This window comes from Lissotriton helveticus, chromosome 1_1 (assembly GCF_964261635.1).
Source record: "Lissotriton helveticus chromosome 1_1, aLisHel1.1, whole genome shotgun sequence".
In the NCBI taxonomy this organism is placed as follows: domain Eukaryota; kingdom Metazoa; phylum Chordata; class Amphibia; order Caudata; family Salamandridae; genus Lissotriton; species Lissotriton helveticus.
The window spans coordinates 1,912,598,981-1,912,621,054 of NC_136057.1; the positions used below are offsets into that span (position 1 = coordinate 1,912,598,981).

The 22,074-nt window shown below is 47.3% G+C and overlaps 1 protein-coding gene across 1 annotated transcript in view; it reads right to left on the reverse strand.

The window, feature by feature from the left end:
• The window catches only part of LAMC1 (laminin subunit gamma 1), a 365,535-nt gene that overhangs the window by 18,774 nt on the left and 324,687 nt on the right, over nt 1-22,074 (reverse strand). The window contains exons 25-26 of the mRNA XM_078643183.1: nt 18,201-18,400; nt 17,434-17,592 (exon numbers count right to left, since the gene is read on the reverse strand). Coding sequence (XP_078499309.1) covers nt 17,434-17,592; nt 18,201-18,400 — 359 coding nt within the window. The remainder of the gene's footprint in view (nt 1-17,433; nt 17,593-18,200; nt 18,401-22,074) is intronic.

Sequence of the window (22,074 nt, forward strand, 5' to 3'; positions counted from 1 at the left end):
TTGCCATTGTGTTTTCCGTTTGAAGACCACCCTCCCTGTAAAATGTTTCTGGAAGGCCTTAAGTGTCAGAAAAATCTTCAGCTCCTGCACGTGTTGCACTGCTTTCTTGGGGACAAGATACCGCCGACGTTCAGCTTGCCCATGTAAGCCCCCCATCCCTTGTGATGGTCATGAAAGGAGTTGGTGGTTGTAATGTTATTGCATACTTTTCCTGGAATGCCATCACCCCTGACATTACATTAGTTCCCAATCAATTCATATTGAGTTTGTGTGTGTTATATTTGCAGACAGTTGCCTGCTGACTGGCAAAGGGTGTACCACGTTTGGGAGTCCTAGCCTTGATTAATAAAAGCCTTCATTTAATGCTTTGGTGTACGACTTTCACATTATTTTGGCAATGATGTGCAAGTTATGCAGGCGCTGTGAAGACTCTTAACATAGTGGATACAGTCAACACATGTCTTCAATTAAAAAATATGGCTTGTGTATGGCAGATGTAGCGCACATTTCCCCATGTGCTTTCCTCGTGGGGTGCCCACTCAAATACTCTGTCGTCTTCTATTTAGTGAGCCTATCTATGCACACTGCATGAACTGGGCAGGGCATAGGCTTTGGTGTAGAAGCAGTTATACACGCCTGCCCCTGTCAGTGCATTATATGTGTTCAAGTGTTGGGGCCAGAGTGCTCCTGGATAAATAAGTGCCTGCCGCTAGAGTGTTGCCATTTAATGCTTTATTCCCTTAGGTCGAGACGGAGTAGGGGCGGAGTTTCAGTGGTGGGATTTTTATTCAAAGGCTGCGTACAGTTTATTATGGCAGCATTCAAAGTCTTCGCTGAGCGCACACCGCTACATTGTATCGAGACCCACATTTCCTTGGGAACCACTGATCACTGCAAGCGTGACCATAAGCTTCCTGCTGGGGCTGGAACATGCTCTGCAGGAAGAATCATTGTGCGCCATTATCTCCATTGTGTAGGCCGCTTCTCCCTGGCAAGCGAGGATTCATGTTGAGCATTTCTGTCTTCAGTGTTCAATGACGGCTCAAGCATTCTAAGAACACTTTGGGTGGGCTCTTAATCAGCAAGGCTGAGCCAAAATTATGAATCAACAAAAAACAAATGCCTATACTGATATTGTTTAACAAAGATTTTGCCACCAGAGCAAAGAATGTTTATCCAAGCTGGGAAGTGCTTATAAGTAGCCTTTTATTAAATTGTCTTGATCCAAAAAACACAGGGGTATATTTGTATTAGTCATATACATTTGAGAACAAAAGCAACACTTTTACATACACTAAATACAATACGGACAAAAAAGGGGGTGAATAGATTCTTTAAAAACAATTCAACAAACATACCAAAGTCAGTCGTATCACAATCATACCTTACCATTCATACATGGAAAACATACAAAAACAAATACATACACGATTAAGTAAACAGATAAACAATCATGTAATGTATTAGGTCTGCTGCAATCTATACAATTTATATACACAATAATATTTACAAGTATAATTCCAAATTACTCAAAGAAATCAAGTATCAGCTTGAGATGTAAACAGCAATTTTTTATACGCCAGTAATGTGACACTGTATTCACACTAAAGGACAGAAACCTATCGAAGGAAAGCAGACACTGAGCATGGAACGGCCTACGCGTTTCAAATCCCAGGGTTTTTAGCCGGGATTTTCGTCAGGGCCAGGTCATTCTAAAAGAAGAAGAAGAGAAAAAAGAGAATTCTATCGTGTGGATCTATAAAACTATTATAGTAGAATATCAAGAGCGCTCTTCAGCATAACCACCCAAGGAGCTTTCTGCTTACCACTATGGAAAATATCCAGGGAAGGAGTAAAACCTGTGTGATGAAAAGAACAACATGTAGAGGACTATATGAGTGAGTTGAAAAACACGCAACGAAAATGAGGTTTGCCATGTGTCAAAACAAAGTTTACCTTAGCGGTATCTTGTGTTGTTGCAAGTTCAAGTAGGGGGCCTGTAACAGAGCAACGTTCGTTTTAGTGTGGCATGATCGAAGACAGGGCTCATGAACCAAACCAAAAAAGGGGGTTGTAGAGTGCTTACCAGCCAGTTATGGTCAAATGCGTCCTTGAACGAGGACAATGCGGGTACAGATTTGAATCAATTTCTTCCAAAAAAGCGGCCTCTATTTGAAAGGGAAAAACGAAGGGCTCGTTTATTCCATGTACCAGATTACTGTGGGCATATTTGACAAACAACCTAGTCCTGTTCGGGCTTACCGGCATGAAGCTCCGTTGTTCTCAATCAATCGGCGTCCCCTGTAGCACTGCTCTCTCGCGCATGCGTGGAGAGTAGAGAAACTTTGCAAGGCTACTCAATATATGTAACGCAAATGCGCATGCGTGGGACAAAGACAGGCCGAGAGGGCATTTCCTCGCGCATGCGTGGAGAGTAGGGAAACATTGCAGGTCTAATCAATATATAGCGCTAATGCGCGGAACAAAGGCAGGCCGGGGGGGCATTTCCTGGTGTAGTATAGATTGCGCATGTATAGCGTCCCATAGATTCATTGTGTGGTGTTATAACTCCTAAGTTATAGCTTATATATCTCTGAAATCTCATTAAGTCCTTTGACTGCTGTGTCAAACTTTACAATTAAGTGGGCTTCCCTTTTGGATAATTTCAGCTCCATGTCTCCTCCTCGTGCATCTTTTTCAACACGTGAGATCACAGTCCATTTAAGGTCACTGAACAGATGTTTACAACGTTTCCAATGGTTAACTAACGGGGCAGTGTCGATCCCATTTTTTATTCTGGATTTATGTTGTGTGATTCGTGTCCGAATTTCCTGATTAGTTTTTCCGATGTAAAGTAACCCACATGGACAGGTAATGCCATATATGACATATTTAGTTCTACAGTTGCTGAAACTGTCATGTTTCCATGATATCCCACGATGTTGGAAGAGGGATCCCTCGACGGTCAGTTCGCAGCACAGGCAAGTGCCACATTTGTGGCACTTGCCTGTGCTGCGAACTGACCGTCGAGGGATCCCTCTTCCAACATCGTGGGATATCATGGAAACATGACAGTTTCAGCAACTGTAGAACTAAATATGTCATATATGGCATTACCTGTCCATGTGGGTTACTTTACATCGGAAAAACTAATCAGGAAATTCGGACACGAATCACACAACATAAATCCAGAATAAAAAATGGGATCGACACTGCCCCGTTAGTTAACCATTGGAAACGTTGTAAACATCTGTTCAGTGACCTTAAATGGACTGTGATCTCACGTGTTGAAAAAGATGCACGAGGAGGAGACATGGAGCTGAAATTATCCAAAAGGGAAGCCCACTTAATTGTAAAGTTTGACACAGCAGTCAAAGGACTTAATGAGATTTCAGAGATATATAAGCTATAACTTAGGAGTTATAACACCACACAATGAATCTATGGGACGCTATACATGCGCAATCTACACTACACCAGGAAATGCCCCCCCGGCCTGCCTTTGTTCCGCGCATTAGCGCTATATATTGATTAGACCTGCAATGTTTCCCTACTCTCCACGCATGCGCGAGGAAATGCCCTCTCGGCCTGTCTTTGTCCCACGCATGCGCATTTGCGTTACATATATTGAGTAGCCTTGCAAAGTTTCTCTACTCTCCACGCATGCGCGAGAGAGCAGTGCTACAGGGGACGCCGATTGATTGAGAACAACGGAGCTTCATGCCGGTAAGCCCGAACAGGACTAGGTTGTTTGTCAAATATGCCCACAGTAATCTGGTACATGGAATAAACGAGCCCTTCGTTTTTCCCTTTCAAATAGAGGCCGCTTTTTTGGAAGAAATTGATTCAAATCTGTACCCGCATTGTCCTCGTTCAAGGACGCATTTGACCATAACTGGCTGGTAAGCACTCTACAACCCCCTTTTTTGGTTTGGTTCATGAGCCCTGTCTTCGATCATGCCACACTAAAACGAACGTTGCTCTGTTACAGGCCCCCTACTTGAACTTGCAACAACACAAGATACCGCTAAGGTAAACTTTGTTTTGACACATGGCAAACCTCATTTTCGTTGCGTGTTTTTCAACTCACTCATATAGTCCTCTACATGTTGTTCTTTTCATCACACAGGTTTTACTCCTTCCCTGGATATTTTCCATAGTGGTAAGCAGAAAGCTCCTTGGGTGGTTATGCTGAAGAGCGCTCTTGATATTCTACTATAATAGTTTTATAGATCCACACGATAGAATTCTCTTTTTTCTCTTCTTCTTCTTTTAGAATGACCTGGCCCTGACGAAAATCCCGGCTAAAAACCCTGGGATTTGAAACGCGTAGGCCGTTCCATGCTCAGTGTCTGCTTTCCTTCGATAGGTTTCTGTCCTTTAGTGTGAATACAGTGTCACATTACTGGCGTATAAAAAATTGCTGTTTACATCTCAAGCTGATACTTGATTTCTTTGAGTAATTTGGAATTATACTTGTAAATATTATTGTGTATATAAATTGTATAGATTGCAGCAGACCTAATACATTACATGATTGTTTATCTGTTTACTTAATCGTGTATGTATTTGTTTTTGTATGTTTTCCATGTATGAATGGTAAGGTATGATTGTGATACGACTGACTTTGGTATGTTTGTTGAATTGTTTTTAAAGAATCTATTCACCCCCTTTTTTGTCCGTATTGTATTTAGTGTATGTAAAAGTGTTGCTTTTGTTCTCAAATGTATATGACTAATACAAATATACCCCTGTGTTTTTTGGATCAAGACAATTTAATAAAAGGCTACTTATAAGCACTTCCCAGCTTGGATAAACATTCTTTGCTCTGGTGGCAAAATCTTTGTTAAACAATATCAGTATAGGCATTTGTTTTTTGTTGGCTCAAGCATTCAGCAGCACTGTCAGAGTAACGTAGAGTCAATTTCTGGGCAGAGTATTTTATTTCATAGGATTACCAACAACATTCACGGAATTTGAAACAAGTTTCAATACTTTTACTTTGGATTACGTTTAGGGTCTCAGCTATTAGGAAATATTGTTGTAACTGTACGGTGCAACTGTTTACTACTGCCTGGAATTTAGTGCGACTGTGGTGTTCGAGTGACATTTCAACTTAGTTTGCACTTAATTATTTGGGCTTTGCCACCGGGGTATCTGCTGCATCAGTCATGGAGTTGATCAGCCATAACTCCACCTCCATGATTCCTCTCTCAGCCTGGTACCCCATCTGTAGGGCAGGAGGAGTGGGTGGATATTTTTGACAATTACCTGGAAGCCCTAGATGTCTGGAATTTTCCTATAGAAGGAAAAGGACCATGTTACTAAGCACTCTTGTGAAAAAAGGGCCGCACATATTTAAATAGTTACCCAAAGAAGCTGGTCAAGCAGGACGCATGTGAGAAAGTGCCTCTTTTGCATGGTTAGCCCCCTACTTTTTGCCTGGTATTGATGTGGTTTCAAATGTAGTGCACAGGGTCCCTGCCAACCAGGTCCCCTGAGCCAGTGCTCCTTCCCTAAATCAAACCCCAATTGGTACTTCTGCCCCCTGTAAGTCCTTAGTAAATGGTACCTAGGGCCTGTGAGCTGAAGAGGGTCCATTGGGACCCCTCTCCCCCTAACTGGGACAATGCCACTGTGAGGGAGAAAACGACAAAGTCAACATGGCACCCTGCCTGGGTGCCATGCCAGCTAGCCCTGCTTGACAGTATAGATAAATCACCCCCTCAAGCAGGCTTCACAGCCCTAAAGCAAGGCGCACTATAATCCAGGTTAGGGCACATCTGCATGAGCAGATGTACCCCTACAAATTTGGGCACCATTTCCCAACATTGTAAGTGCCAGTGAAGCCATAGAGAGTACATGGGTTGGGAACTCAACAACTCTAGTTCCACAACACCATGATGGCTTTACTGCATATAAGAGTGATTGGTACCAAACTACTTCTTTCAATAAATCCACACTGATGCCAGTGTGGGATTTATTGTACCATGTACCCAGAGGGCACCTTAGAGGTGCCCCCTGAATCCCTACCAACCCTGGTGGGGTCTCTGGCCAGCTGTAGGCAGTCAGCCAACACCAGACATGGTTCTGGACCCCTGGGTGGAGAGCACCTGCTCTCTGGGACCAGAAACTATACACATCCTGGGCCGAGCTGTCATGCCTCCTCCCCTGGGATGGTCCAGTGCTAGAAGATGGAAGCTTCAAAGGCCTGCTGCCTTTGTAACATAACAGGTGTATTTGTAAAGCGTGTGATTACCCGAAGGTGTCCTGGCGCTGAACAGATGTTTATTGTTACCCAACTCAATGGTACTCATTTTATCGGCTTTAAATGGATGGAAGGCCGAGTGGACCCGCCGGGATTTGAACCTGTGACCATGAGGTCGAACACAGGCCCCTGCAGAGGCTGCTTTAATACTCTGAGCCACCAGACCCGGTAATGCGACCCCCAGCCTCAGCTGCTAGCAGCAGATAGCAGCCCCTGGTTTACATCCCTATTTTGGGCAGGAAAACCAGCAAAAAGATAGGCAGTGTGCCCATCTTGGCCAACCCCAGCCCTAAGGTGGGGGGAAGCGAGGTGAAGCACAACTTTCAATCCCTGCCATCTTGAAGAGGGGGGAACCCCACTAATCAGGGTTAGGTGTATGCTACCTTCCATAAGAGGGTGGCATATTTGAAGGTGTAGCCACCCCAGGTAAGGTGCAGTTAAGTCCTACCTGCTACTCCCCTAAACCGCCTCCTAAATTTAGTATGTAGGTGGCTCCCCAGACCTGACCCTCAGATCTGTGACGACCTAAGAAGAGAAGACACCCTGCAGCAGACGATGATAACTGCCTTGGCCCTGCCCTACTGGCCTGTCTACAGCTTCGGCGACCTGTCTTGCAACAACGACCCTGAAAACCCCTAGCAGAACTGCTGCCTTCAATAAAGGCACCAATATCCTGGACAGATTACCTGTGCAGGAGGATCAGCTTCTCCAGCCCACTCTGCACCCGACGCCCCCGGCCCGAGTGAGTGACCTGTGCAGTAAAGTCTCCCCGGTGATCCTGACCTTGTGTCCAGTGTTGGCTGGCCTCTACTGCCCTCCATGATGGCGCCTCCAGTGTGAATTGAATATGCTACTAACCAGTATGCATCTGTTCTTGGCATGTAGGGCTGCTGACATTCATATCTATAGCATTGATCGCCGCGTAGTGTTGGGTCCGGATGATTGCATATTGTTGTCCTGGAAGAGTCTTCGAAATATCACGAGATAGGTGGCTCCTCCCCTGGACTACAGTGCGCATGGGCATCGACTCCATCCCCAGATTGTTTTTAGCCATTGTGGCGAAGATGGAGTGTATCAGTGTGAGCGATGGCCATGCTAAGAGTAAGTGTAAATTCTGCAGCCGCTACAGGCGCCGGGGAGGAGGGTGGGCGATATGAATGTCAGCAGCCCTACATGCCAAGAACAGATGCATACTGGTAAGTAGCATATTCAGTTCGAGGCATGTGGGCTGCTGAATTCATATCTATAGCATAGAATATATAGCAGTCCCTCCATTAGCGGCGGCCGCCTGTGCCAGCTGCAGATGTTTGAAAAAGTGTCTTTAGAACAGCCTGCCCTACAGCTGCTTGGAGTGCACATCTACACAGTAGTGTTTCGTAAATGTGTGTGGGGTAGACCATGTGGCTGCTCTACAAATGTCTTCTAAAGGGATATTTCCAAGGAAAGCCATGGAGGCCCCCAACTTACGGGTGGAGGGGGCTCTGGGGGGGATCGTTAAAGTGCGCTTAGCCTTTTGATAGCAAATCTGAATACACTTAACGATCCACCTGGCTATACCTGCCTTGGAAATGGGGTTGCCTTTGTGTTGGGCAGAAAAGGCAACAAAGAGTTGTTTCGTCTTCCTAAAATCTTTGGTCCTATCAATGTAGTACATCAAAGCTCGTTTGACGTCAAGAGTGTGGAGCATTCTTTCAGCCACTGTCTCTGAATTTTGGAAGAACACAGGCAGTTCAATAGTCTGACATGGAACTGCGAAACCACCTTTGGAAGAAATTTAGGGTTAGTGCGCAGCACCACCCGGTTGGAGTGAATATGTATGAATGGTTCTTGTACAGTGAGCGCCTGGAGCTCACTAACACGTCACAGTGACGTAATGGCTATAAGGAAAGCCACTTTCCATGTTAAGAACTGAATCTCGCATGAATGTAGAGGCTCAAAAGGTGGACCCATCAGTCGGGTGAGTACCACATTAAGATTCCATTCAGGAGCAGGTGGAGTCCTGGGAGGAATGACTCGTTTGAGCCCCTCTAGAAAAGCTTTAATGGCAGGCACTCGGAAAAGGGAGAGATGCTGCCTGTTTTGGAGATAAGCCACTATGGCGGATAAATGTATCCGAATGGAAGCATATGCCAGATTGCATTTGTAAAGATGCAACAGATAACAAATGATGTTGTGTGTGGACGCGTCAAGTGGGTTAATGTTGTGGTCCACGCAATAAATGACAAACCGCTTCCTTTTTGCTGCGTAGCATGCTCTGGTGGTGGGCTTTCTTGCCTCCCGTATGATATCCATGCAGTCAGGAGGTAAGTTGAGGTAGCCAAACTCTAAGACCTCAGGAGCCAGATCGCCAGGTTGAGCTGTTGCGGATCTGGGTGCTGAATGTCGCCATGGCTCTGCGTCAAAAGTCTGGGTGTGAGGTGCAGCCTTTGATGCGGTACCACGGAAAGTTCTAGAAACGTGGTGTACCATGGTTGGCGGGCCCACGTTGGAACAACCAGGATGAGCGTCATCGAGTGTTGCTTTAGCTTTCGTGCCACCAGTGGTATTAGAGGTGCTGGGGGAAAAGCGTACGCAAATTTGCCTGACCAGTTCATCCATATCGCATTGCCCTGCGACTGTGGGTGCGGGAACCTGGCGGCAAAGCTTTGGCATTTGGCGTTTTCCCTTGTGGCGAACAGGTCAATCTCTGGATGACCCCACTGCTGGAAGTACGGGTGGAGCCCTGATGGATGTATCTCCCACTCGTGCATTTGGTGGCTGTACCTGCTGAGCAGGTCCGCCATCTGATTGTCCTTGCCCGGGAGGTGTTCCGCCATGAGGAAGATGTTCCTCTGAATGGCCCACTTCCACATGCTCTGAGCCAGATGAGACAACTGTGGAGAGTGTGTACCTCCCTGCTTTTGAATGTAATACATTGCTGTCATGTTGTCCGTCCGGATCAACACGACTTTGTTGCACAGATGTATCTTGAAAGCCTTCATTGCCAGGAAGATTGCCATCAGCTCTAGGTGGTTGATGTGCATCTTCTTTTGCTGTGTCGTCCATAGTCCCTGCACTGTGTAGTGGAGCACATGAGCTCCCCAACCCTGGAGAGAAGCGTCCGTTGTTAGGATGATCTGTGGAACAGGCTCCTGGAACGGTCGGCCCTTGCAAAGGTTGTGTGGATTCCACCAATGCAGAGAGTTGTATGCCCGACCGGTCACCAACACTAGGTCTTTCAACTGTCCGTGAGCCTGATTCCACTAACGTGCCAAGCACTCTTGAAGCGGACGCATATGTAGTCTCGCGTGCTGGACTATGAAGATGCAGGAGGCCATCATGCCTATCAACTGCATGAACACTCGTGCCTGAAGCGAGTGTTGCGGTCTGAATTTCTGGATCAGCAATTGAATGCTGTTGATCCTTAGTGAATTTGGCTGTGCTGTGGCTGCCAGAGTGTTTATCGTCGCGCCTAGATACTGCCGCACATGGGCGGGCTGAAGGTGTGACTTTGGATAATTCAGTGAGAATCCCAGATCATGAAGAAGGTGAATGGTGTGGGACATGTTGGCAGCGCACTGCTGGGCCGACTTTGCTTGGACAAGCCAGTCGTCCAGATAAGGGTAGACATGAACGTTTTGTCTCCTGAGGTGCGCAGCCACTGTCGCCAGGCATTTTGTGAACACCCTGGGCGCTGTGGTCACTCCGAAAAGGAGGACCTTGAATTGGTAATGCTGATTCTGAATGGTGAATCTGAGGTATTTTCTGTGTGACGGATGTAGTGGAATGTGAAAATATGCGTCTTTTAGATCTAATGTTGCAAGGAAATCCCCTTGATTGAGCAACGGAAGAACCTGCTGCAACGTGAGCATATGAAAGTGTTCTGAGAGAATGTACTGGTTTAGGGGCCTGACGTCTAGTATGGGCCGCAGGGACCCGTCTTTCTTTGGGATCAAGAAGTACAGGTAGTACACTCCCGAGCCTCTTTGTTCCACTGGCACGAGCTCGATTGCCCCTTTTTGCAGCATGACGAGCACCTCTTGCTGCAATAAGTGCAAATGCTCTGTTGACATAGGACGTTGCTTTGGGGGGATGTTGGGTGGAGTGGATGTTAACTCCAGACAATAACACTACTGGATAAGGTTCCTGACCCACCTGTCTGTGGTGATGGATTTCCAGACTTGCAGGAACTGTTGGAGTCTCCCCCCGACAGGTGTCGTATGGTCGGGGGGCAGTGACAAGGCGTCACTGTTTGTTGGCGGCGGAGGATCGGGAGTTATTGTTTCCACGACCTCTGCCCTTGGCGCCGTTGCCGCGATATCCGCCTCTACTCTGCTTGTTGTAAGAGGTTTGTGCACCACTTTTAGTGTACTGTGTTTGCTGGGACATCTGGCCTCTGGAAGCACCTTTATTGCTTGAGCGACGAAAAGTACTACCCCATAACTGCTGGGACTGGAGAGCCCCCATAGACTTCGCAGTCTCAGTGTCTTTTTTGATTTTTTCCAGGGCGGTGTCCACCTCAGGTCCAAATAAGTGATCAGGATTTACAGGCTGATTGAGGATGGTGGACTGTATTTCCGGTTTGAACCCGGAGATTCTGAGCCAGGCTTGACGCCGCAACATTACACTTGTGTTAATGGCCCTGGCCGCGGTGTCCACTGCGTCCAGTGCACACTTAATAGAAGCATTTGAGATGAGTTTCCCTTCTTGAATGAGCATCTCTGCTGCCTCTTTATACTCATCTGGCAAGTGTTGTAACAGGGTTTCAAGTGTATCATAGTGTGCCCTGTCATATCTGGCCAAGAGCGCCTGCGTGTTAGAAATACGCAAGATATTGGCCGCTTGAGCCGCCACCCTCTTCCCTGATGCCTCTAGCACCTTAGATTCCTTGTCAGGGGGAGGAGCATCACCAGTAGTCTGTGAATTTGCCCTCTTCCGGGCATTAGAAACAACCAGGGAGTCCAACGGCAACTGGCCCTTGATGTAGGTAGGGTCGCCAGGTGCCGGCTTGTACTTTTTTTCAATTCTGGGGTTTATAACCCTGGCACTTGTGGGTTCTTTAAAAATGTCTGCAGCATGTTTCAAGACACCCTTCAGCATTGGCAGAGTCTTGACAGTCTTTTCAGAGGTGGAAAAGGTATCAAACAGAAAGTCGACTTCAATAGGGTCAGCATGCAGCTGGACGTCGTGATTCTTAGCTGCCCTCTCAATTAGAGCATTAAATGCCGCAGAATCCTCTGTAGGGGAGGTTTTGACAGTATATACTTGAGTGTCCGGGGCAGTTTGCGGATCCCCTGGGTCCCCAGCATCTGCCCATGTGTCATGGTGATCCTCCGGATCAGTGTCGGCAGGGTAGTTGTACTCCTCATCGTCCCCGTCCCCAGCTTCCACATCTGAGTAAGTGGGCGAGAGTGGATCAGTGTCCTGAGCACGTGGAGTAATCAGTTCAACAAGAACCGGGGAATCTGTAGAAGCCTTTTTCCTCTTCAAAGGAATTGTGTAGGACTCCATAGGCTGTGCCGGTGTGATCTTTCGCTTGTAGATGGAAAGTTTACCGGTGTCGGCGTCGATAAATTGTTCCGACTGCTCCTCCAGTAGGGGTTGTCGATGCTTTGTGCCTACAACTGCAGGGGTAGGCTTCGGCCCCGTGGACACCTTCATGGGTGCGTCGACGACCTTCCGGGGCGCGAAAGCCTTCGGTGCCACTTTCGGCGGCAGCGTGAACTGGATCGGCGCCTTCGACTTTTGCGGCTTGGCTGCTGGCTTCGGGGTGGAAGCATCCTTCGGTTCGACAGCGGAAGCCTTGTCCTTGATGCGTTGCAACGAGTCCGGCACCTGCTTCATGAAGGATGCGGACGGTTTCGTCGACCCGACAGGTGTTATCGATCCACCACCATGTGCAGACTCTAGGGCGAGAGTGCTTCTGGCCTTTTCGGGCCGACGTGCAGGATCGACAGCTTTCGGAGCTCCGAGTCCTCTGTCTGTGTCGACGGCCTTCGGTGCCGACGGTTTCGGGTCGGCAGCCTTGACAAGCGGTTTCGGTGGCCCAGTCTTCGGCTCGACGCCCTTGAGCGACTTCACCGATTCGACAACCTTCTTAGGCTTAGACTGCACCGACAGGTCTGAAGACGTGGAGCCGACCAAGGCGACAGGCGCTTTCTGTTTCGCCGGCGCCTCTACCACTTTGTTTTGTCGAGACCGAAGCTTTCACTTTCGGTTTCGATTTGACCAATGGCGGCTCCGTAGAAGTGTCCGTAGCCGGGCCCTGAGGCGAGACCGTGGATCCAGGTGCAAGATCTTGGGTAAGGCCATGTGGCGATCCCTCAACCTGAGCCTTAGTTATTGTTCGAACGGGGCATAGCTCTTCACCTGAGCTATCTTCCGTGGCCCCATAGGCCTCATTGTCATCTCCTACCTCGTCGATGACGTCTTCTGTGTCGAGCATTTCGACGTCTGCGTCGTAGTTGGAGTCGTTCTCTGCTGCTGGAGTTGAAATCGGCTCTTGATCTTCCTGCTCGTCTGCTTCTTCCCCCTCGAAAATGTTCACCGGGTCAGGGGCCGTCTGCTGGGCCTCCTGGCGCGCCACGCGCCGAAATCTAATCGTCTTCTTGGAGCGAAAACAAGCCATACAGTTGGCTTCATCGTGATCCGGCGACAGGCACTTGTTGCACACCGGCTGGACATCGCTGTGGGGATACTTCGAGTTGCACACGGGACATCTCTTGAACGGGCTCCGTTCCATGATGTGTCATCGAATAAGTCTTGTTGCGTTGACTGGGCCTCGAGCACCGAAGAGCCACGCGACTCCTCTGGATGTCCGACTTGGGAACTGAGCCGGAACAGAGCTGGGCACCGAACGCAAGACAACACCGACGCTATAGGAAAGGCCTTTGGGCCGAAAAGAAAGTTTCTATTGATTCCGAAGTTGAGTGATCAAATATGCATCCGAACCCAATGGCGGAAAAAAACAAACTGGGGATGGAGTCGATGCCCATGCGCACTGTAGTCCAGGGGAGGAGCCACCTATCTCGTGATACTTCGAAGACTCTTCCAGGACAACAATATGCAATCATCCGGACCAAACACTAGGCGGCGATCTATGCTATAGATATGAATTCAGCAGCCCACATGCCTCGAACCTAGAGGTTTCTCCGCGACCGGCTCCAGTAAGAAAACTCAGATGTCCAAAAGCATCCCAGCACCCTAAGCCCCTGGGCCTTGGTGAGTGGACCCGATGGTGCCCCTACGACCTACTACATCCCAACTTACCTCGCTGTCGCTGGTCTACCTCTTGCAACCTCCGGTGCCATGAGTGCACCCTCTTTACCATCAAGAAGATCCTCACAAAAAAGCATTGGGCGCCAGACGTCGAATTTGCACCCTGCCACCCCTGTGCAGCTAGTGGTATCTGTTTGGTGGTGCTTTGTGTGCCCCCCCCCCATGCTTACCTAACCACCAAAGTCTGGCACCTCTCTGGCCACATGTAAGTCCCTTGTAAAAGGTACCATGGGTACCAAGGGTAGTGTGATCAGGGAAGGCCTCTAAGGACTATAGCACATATTGTGCCACCCTTAAAGGCCCTGTACTTTAACGCACACACACTGCAGGCCGATACCTGTCCCGAGATGCACTGGGCATAAGTCACAAGTGTGGATCAATCACAAATCTCAAGAAAGTTCTTGTTTGAAAAAAAACAATTTTGCTTCAATAATTGCACTAACATTGTTAGAGAGGAGTGATTTATATTACCATTATTTGTTAATCAATTATTAACAAGGAATAAATGTTTTAATACATCACATGAATGTGTTCCCAAGTTGTTAAATATTTAAGATACATCTCTTTAGTAGTGCACACCTTGTCTAAGCCGCCTCATGGGCTTGGCCTTGTTCTTTTACACATACCTGTGTGCCATGCCTACAACCCACTGCCCATGGTATAGTTAAGAAACCCCTCTAGCTGGGTGCACTATACCATTGGCGAGGGTACAGTTGCATGAGCACTGTACCCCTACAGTGACTAAGTCCAGTCTTAGAAATTATAAGTGGAGTAAAGCCATAAAGAGTATATGGTCTGAGAGTTTGTCTTTACGAACTCCACAGCACCATAATGACTTTACTGAATTCTGGGAAGTTTGGCATCAAACTTCTCAGCCCATTAAACCAACACTCATGCCAGTGTTGGATTTAAGGCCAAATTCACTCAGAGGGCATCTTAGAGATGCCCCTTGAAAAACAACCCAACTAGTGTCCTGGCTGAGTGGCTGCTCATCAGCTGCCACCCCAAGACATGTTTCTGGACCCCTGGGTCGAGAGCTTCCTGTTCTCGGGTTCCTGAAACAAAGCACATCCTGGGCAGAGGTGCCAAGCCTCCTCCCCCTGGATGGGCAGGGTCCACAAAGAGGAAGTGTCATATGCTTGCCACCTTTGTGAGCTGACTCAGCCATTTGTTGCTCCCAGCAACTGGCCCCCACTGGTTCTAGCCCCCAATTTTTTTTTTGGGGGGAGGGAGAATCAGCGTGAAAACCAAGATAGGAGGAGAGGTGTGCCCACCTTTGCCAACTCCGCCCCTCAGGTGTAGGAGGCGAAGCACAACTCTTAGTCCCCGCCATCTGGAAGGGGGGGGAGCCAGCCAACCAGAGAGAGGCTTATGCCCCCCCTCCCACTGGAGGGTGGCATAATAGGGGGTGTACCCTACCCAATAAAGGGACCCATTGTTACTGACCTGTGTCTACCTAAAACACCCCTACATTTAGTATTTAGGGGCAACCCCAAACCTTGCCTCCTCAGACAAGCAAGAAGAAGGACCGAAGAGCCGTTGTGAAGGAAGAGGAGGACATTAACTGACTTATCCTCAGCCCTACCGGCCTGTTCCAACCTCAAACGGCTCCAGCGGAATCCAGGTGTGTCCTGCAGCCAGCAGCTTCCAGAACCCGGAGGACTTCCCTGCCTTCCTTGCGAAGACGTTCTCCCGTGAGCACTGGACTTGCTCAAGAACCAGACTCTGGGTCCGAGCGAATACGCGAGTCGGCACCACTCTGCAGCCGATGCCCACAGCTCAACACCACACGGAGGTCCCACCCCAGCGAACCTGACCTGGGATCTGGTGATACCGGACCTACCTCAAGCCTCCCGATGACGCCTGCAGCCTCAGTCTGGAGGGTCCCCCCGACCACGACCAAAGCTGGTAAGGATACCAGACGCCTAAAGACAGCTGTGTAAACGCCCCACAGCCTTGGGTGGCCCAACCAACAGTGTCCAGACAACACCCTGTATCCCAACTTACCTCTCCAACCAGTGGTCGCCTCCAGGAAGTCGGTGGTTGTCTCCAGGAAGTCTCCTTGCCCGAACATGCATCTTTGTTCCGACCGGAGGACTCCCATTGAAAACAGGGCATCCAATGCTGACCCTGCACCCGGCCACCTCTGTACCGCTGTCGTTGCACCTTGTGTGCTAACTTGGATCCTCCTTTACCCTGAGCTTAACCATAGGAGCTTTGCTCCCTCAACCCGGTGGCTTGCCCATGAGCAGCTATCAACCAACACCCCCATAGCCTAACATTGGGCCTGAGCACTCCTAGTGCTGTGTGGGGTGCTTTTTGAGTGCATCCTTGACCTTGGGGGAACCCTTGTTCTAACCCCAAAAACACAACCCTCACGACCGTTTACTTACCTACAAACCAATAACCTCCTTTTCTCCATAGGATTGCATTGACTGTTTTCCTCTGAAAAGCTTTTAAGTGTTGAGGGTGTTTGTATGGAAACGTGAATAACTGTTTTAATGAAAACTGTTTTACCTACCTTTTATCTAGGAAATGTCCCAATATGATATGTAGGCATATCACACAGAATAGAAAAAGAAATCCAAAAGTAATATAAGCTGTATTGGAATAATTTAAGAAACCTGTAAACAAAAGTCATTTTCATACAGCTGGCTTGTTGTTCAATCTGTCTTGAAAAGTACAATTCTATTTACCTGTACCAAGCCCTGCTTGGTTCTCAAAATAAAATACAACTAAAGAAATATATTTTTTATACAAAAAATTGGATTGAGTTCAGTCTGAGTGAGAGACATCATTTCTTGCCTGAGTGTACAATAAATGCTCAACACTAGCCTCTGATAAAGCCTCACGGCTCGCCCACACTACCACAAATAGAGTAAGGTAGTATCTATTTTTCCCTCCGTAAGCCTTTGGGGATGCACTAAACTCTGTGCAAACTATACCTTACTTTGGTATAGTATATACAGAGCCAGCTTCCTACAGCACCCGCTTCCTGGTAGGGTAACTGGACTGCCAATTACCACGGACTTGAACATAATAACTCTGAAAGTACCCTGAACAGCACTATTTACTTTTGTGGAATCCCTTTTGGGTTTTAACCCACAGAGCTGCATCTAGACTCAGAAGTGATTATAACAGATGGCTAGGCTCGTCATGTCTAAAATAAAAGAAACATCCCCAAGTGTTGTAAAAAATGTCTGAGAATGTATATTTTTATGTCATTAAGCCCTATTCTTATTTGCAGAAATTGCACAGACTGGACACAGTTTATGAAATACTATTTACTATGTTGTGCGAGTCTTTTTCAAAACACTACCACCTCCTAGACTAAGCACTGTCTGCTCGATTTCAATACCCTAACATAGATAGTACACAAAGTGAACAACCTGGCAGTCCATTTGGAGAGCAAATGTACTGGAGGGCTTGAGCACCGGTAGTAAATGACAGTACATGCACAGGATACTACAAGGGACCACTCCCTGCCTCAACAAGAGGTCTCTCCCTGTGGATACCTTCTAAAGAATTACTCCTGCCAGAGAATCAGTCTTTTGGGTCCATCTACACACTTAAAAGCAATTGTTAATTTATTTCCAGCACAAATGCGTGTGGTGTCTGACTATGGTGATCCCGGAACAGGGTTTTCATTTGTTTTACAAGTGGGATTTCACCTAGCCACTGTGGTACAGGGTGAAGTGAGGATGTCACAAGGGAAAGGTGGCCATTGTCGCATGCTTTCCCAAGATGGTTAATATTTTACAGCAAGTAACCTTTTTCAGGATCTACTGATGGAGAGTTTGTCAGCCTTAATAAAGGGTTCTAGAGAACCTCAAAAACAAGGCGACTGATATAAGGAGATACTGACCCAATATCTCTTTTCATTCATAGCCAAAATAGAATTCACATACCATCCCTGCCATCATCATGTCCTGGTCTGCTTCTGCCTGCTTCTTCTTGAGCTCCTTCTCTGCACCTTCTAGCTGCGTGAGCATATCCCCCACTTCCTTGTCCAAGTCAATTGCATCAGAGAAGGTCTGGTTGGCATCAGACTTGGTTTTGGCAGCATTCTAAAAAAGACAGACCGGCATAAATCAACAGCAAAAACCTTCAACAGTAACACTCTATATATTTCCTCCCTCTACAGTGTTCAACTTTTATAACGGGAAGTAGAAACCCAGTGTCAAAGAGAGCGAGCGAGTATGGTGAATCAATTCAACACCCAGAAGGTAAAAGCTGTATTGTAACAGGTCTCTGTAGAGTTTAAATCTGCTGGGCAGATAATCAGAAGATATATGTGCAGTGATACTGTGCCCCATTAGGAAAAGTAAAATCAAATCGCAGAGAATTAGGATCTTCTCTCGACTGTGCATTACTATTGTAAATTGCCTCCTGCCTTAGACAGGTGCCTAAAAACTATTCACAATAGCAATATGGCTTAGGCAATAGGGCACTCATATGTGGGTACTGAACAGAAGGTGAAATGGGGTTCTTGTTTCCATTCTGAAACATTCCATTCCCTTTGACCACACAACACAGCAATTTGTCACATCATTCTTACCAGCAACATATTAACAGATGTACAAATTTTAGATGGCAGTCAAAAGCTAGTGTCTTTCGGTAGCGGCATGGACAACACACAAGATACTGCCTATTATTCCTACATCTGCAACTTTACCTTTTGGACAGAGTTTGCAATCTTTTCTGCATCTTCAGCCCTCTTTTTGGCCTCTCTGGCATCAGCAGCAGCATTTCCCAGTGCGGTCTCTGCTTGTCTTGTCTTATTATTGGCATCTGCAATCGTCTGGCTGATGGCTGGGATCTTTTTCAAAGCCTCCTCGGCTGCAGTCTTGTTATCATTTACACGCTGATCAAAATCTGGGGAAAAAAGCCACAATTATTTCCCCCCAATAAAACTGTTAAAACCAAGATCATACAAGTGAAAAAAAAATCACGGAGTTAAAGGAAAATGTTACTCACAAAGTAAGCATCTGTTGGTGGCATGTAGTGATGTAGATCCACATGCTAAGCATACTGGTGCCATCTAGCGTTGGGCCTAGATGTGTGCAAGTTGTTTTTCTTTGAAGAAGTCTTTTGAGACACGTGGTACAGCAACTCATTCTCTTGTTGTTAATGAGCATGGTCATCAACTCCATTGTTAAGATCGTTTTCCCGCACAGCAGGTGAGGATGGAAAGTAAAGTGAACCGATGTTTAGAGAGTGTTCACGCAAAAGAAAGAAAAGGGATAGTAAAGGACACTGCAGTGGACACAGGAGTCTGGAGAGGAGGGTGGGCAGAAGTGAATCTACAGCACTACATTCCGCGAACCGATGCTAACAGGGTAACATTTTCTAATCAAAGGATGTTGGTTGTATATGCACATGCTATGGATAGACTAAAGCAGTCCACCCAAAAGTGGCGACTAGTCTGTGGGTGTGCCAGTAGAGTGAAAGTGTACGGAGTGCCACCTGGTCAACATTGACTTGTTGGTGAGCAAGCACAGCCACACTGTAATGTAAAAGTGGTGTGGACCAGGTAGCTGCTTTGTATGTCAACTATTGGAATATTCCCCAGGAAGGCAGTTCGAGTGGAATGGGCTCTAGGAGGAATGGGCTAATTCTAATAAGCTTTATCATAGCATGTCTGCATGCATCGCACGGTCCATCTAGCAATGGCTTATTTGGACAGGGCCTTCCCTTTATAGAGTTTGGAAAAAGCAACAAAGTTGTTGTATGTTCCTAAAAGGTTGCGTTCAGTCAATGTAGTACATGAGGGCTCATTTCACATCCTAAGTATGGAAAGCCAGTTCCACAACTGAGTCAGGTTGTGGGAAGAAGACAGGGAGTTCAATGGATTAAGGTAGAAGTGGGAACTCACCATTAGGGAAGAATTTAGACTCAGTGCTGAGGACAAACCTATCCCTATGTACTTGGAAGAAAGGTTCTTTTAAGGTTAGTGCCTGTAACTCACTGACATGTCTGAGTGAAGTGATGGAGACCAGAAATGCCACCTTCCAAGAGAGGAACTAAAGGGGGCAGAAGTGGGGAGGCTCAAATGGAGGACCCATGATTTTTGTCAGTACACTGTTGAGGTTCAATGTTGGGGCCAGTGGGACCAAAAAGGGAATGATTCTCTTGGGGCCCTCAATGAATCTCGTCTGTACTGAAGACAGGCGACCCCGGGAGGCAGGTGCAGCTGCATGGAGGAGAAGGCTAATCCACAAATCAGCAAGTAAAGCAGGTAGCAGACAAGGTCCTATACTGTGGCCGTTAAAGGGTCAATGTGTGTTGGGTGACCGTAGTACACAAACCTCTTCCAGTTCGCTGCATAGCAGGCAAGAGTGGTAGGTATGTGTGCTTTCTTGAGCATGCTGAAGCAATCAGGTGGAAGATTAAGGTATCCAAATACTAGGACCTCAGGAGCCAGATTGCAAGGTTGATGGACCAGAGATCTGGGCTCCTGATTTCTCCATGGTTCTGCATGAGAATGTCCGGCTTGTTGGAGAGCCTCTTGTGCAGACCAGTGAGAGTTTGAGCAGAGTCATGAACTAGGGCTGGCTGGCTGGCCCATGTAGGTGCCTGTAGGAAAGTGCCCTTTTTTGCATAGTTACCCCCTAACGTTTTTCCAGATACCTGATGCCAACTTGACTAAGTGTGTGCTGAGACCCTGCTAACCAAGCCCCAGATCCTGTGTTCTTTACCAAAACTGCATCTTTGTTTCAACAACTGGAACACCTCTGGGCCACATGTAAGTCCCCTTTAAAAGGTACTTCTGGTACCAAGGGCCTTGTGACCAGAGAGGATCTCTGAAGGCTGTGACATTTATTATGCCACCTTCAGAAACCCCTCACCTTAACACCAACACATTGCCATTGTAGCTTGTGTGTTTTGGTGCAGACTAAACTGAAGAATCGACATGGCACACATCCGTGGGTACAATGCCTACCCACCACTGCCTGTGGCACCCTTCTGGCAGGCCTTACAGCCCTAAGGAAGGTTGCACCATACCACAGGTGAGGGCATAACTGCATGAGCAATATGCCCTACAGTGTCAGCCATTCACAAACATTGTAAGTGAAGTAATTGACTAGACAGCACATGGGCATATCTGTTCATGTGCCCATGTAAAGCTAAATACTGCAAATAGATTATAATCAGAGGAAATTGGCACAAAACCAAGCCTACCGCCATATGGCTTTAGGAACATGAGGCACCTCCAACAATATCAAGACAAGTCAGAAACCTATTGGTAACCATGGATTCAGACCTATGTTTGATACTACATGTTAACAATGTCAGAGTGATACAAAAGGGGATGATGGACGCAGCGTTTGAGCAAATCAAACAGTCACCCCCAGTCAACTGATCTGGGTTTAATCCATCACTATTCTTTAGCTCACTCGGCCACCCCAGTTCCGACATGGCCATATGCAAATCAGTCCGACCCTGTGCCTCATGGGAACAGTCCAGCCCGAACTGCCAAGCCAGGTCTTCCCTGGACCGGAAACAAGCATCCTGGGACCGATTTCGGATTCATAATCCTCATCAGCTAGGCTATCTTGAATCCAGTGGCCAAGTGAGCAAGGGACTCACGTCTGAGCATACCCTGCCACACTTAGGGCAAACAAAGCGATACAAAAGGGGATGATGGACGGAGCGTTTGAGCAAATCAAACACTCACCCCCAGTCAACTGATCTGGGTTTAATCCATCACCATTCTTTAGCTCACTCAGCCACCCCAGTTCAGACATGGCCATATGCAAATCAGTCCGACCCTGTGCCTCATGGGAACAGTCCAGCCCGAACTGCCAAGCCATGTCTTCCCTGGACCGGAAACAAGCATCCTGGGACCGGTTTCGGATTCATAATCCTCATCAGCCAGGCTATCTTGAATCCAGTGGCCAAGTGAGCAAGGGACTCACGTCTGAGCATACCCTGCCACACTTAGGGCGAACAAAGCGATACAAAAGGGGATGATCGACGGAGCGTTTGAGCAAATCAAACAATCATCCCCTTGTGTGGGGGGTGCTTGCCTATTTAGAGGAGCGCTGGAGTTGCTATCTGCTATTGGGTGGCAGATGCTCTGGCCGTCTTCCTACCCACTGCCTCCAACCTCTTACACTCTTTGGCTGGTGGAGGCTCCATAGATACAGAATACATGGCAATATTACTTATTTTGTAGACTATTAGTAAGTCTGCCTCAACATCTACCTGAATATAATTTGTATCTTTTTAACACGTTCTATACTTACTCTAAGTGAGGATTCAGGTACGTGTAGTCCTTCCTTTTTAGTGGGACTAGAAGGCAGGTAGACCGCGAGACTAATGCAGTGAAAAATGAGACAATTAAACCTTGATCCTAGGAACCAGGTGTCCAGAAAAATAAGGTAAAAGGAGAATTAACTGATAGCCTACATCTCACCTAGTTACTGAGCCGAGGTAAGCGCAATCAAGAACAGTCATTAAAGAAGGAACCACAAAGACCCACTTTGCAAAGGCTCAAGCAAATAACCTGTGCAACAAGTTACAGTCCCACTGAGGCATAACAAAGG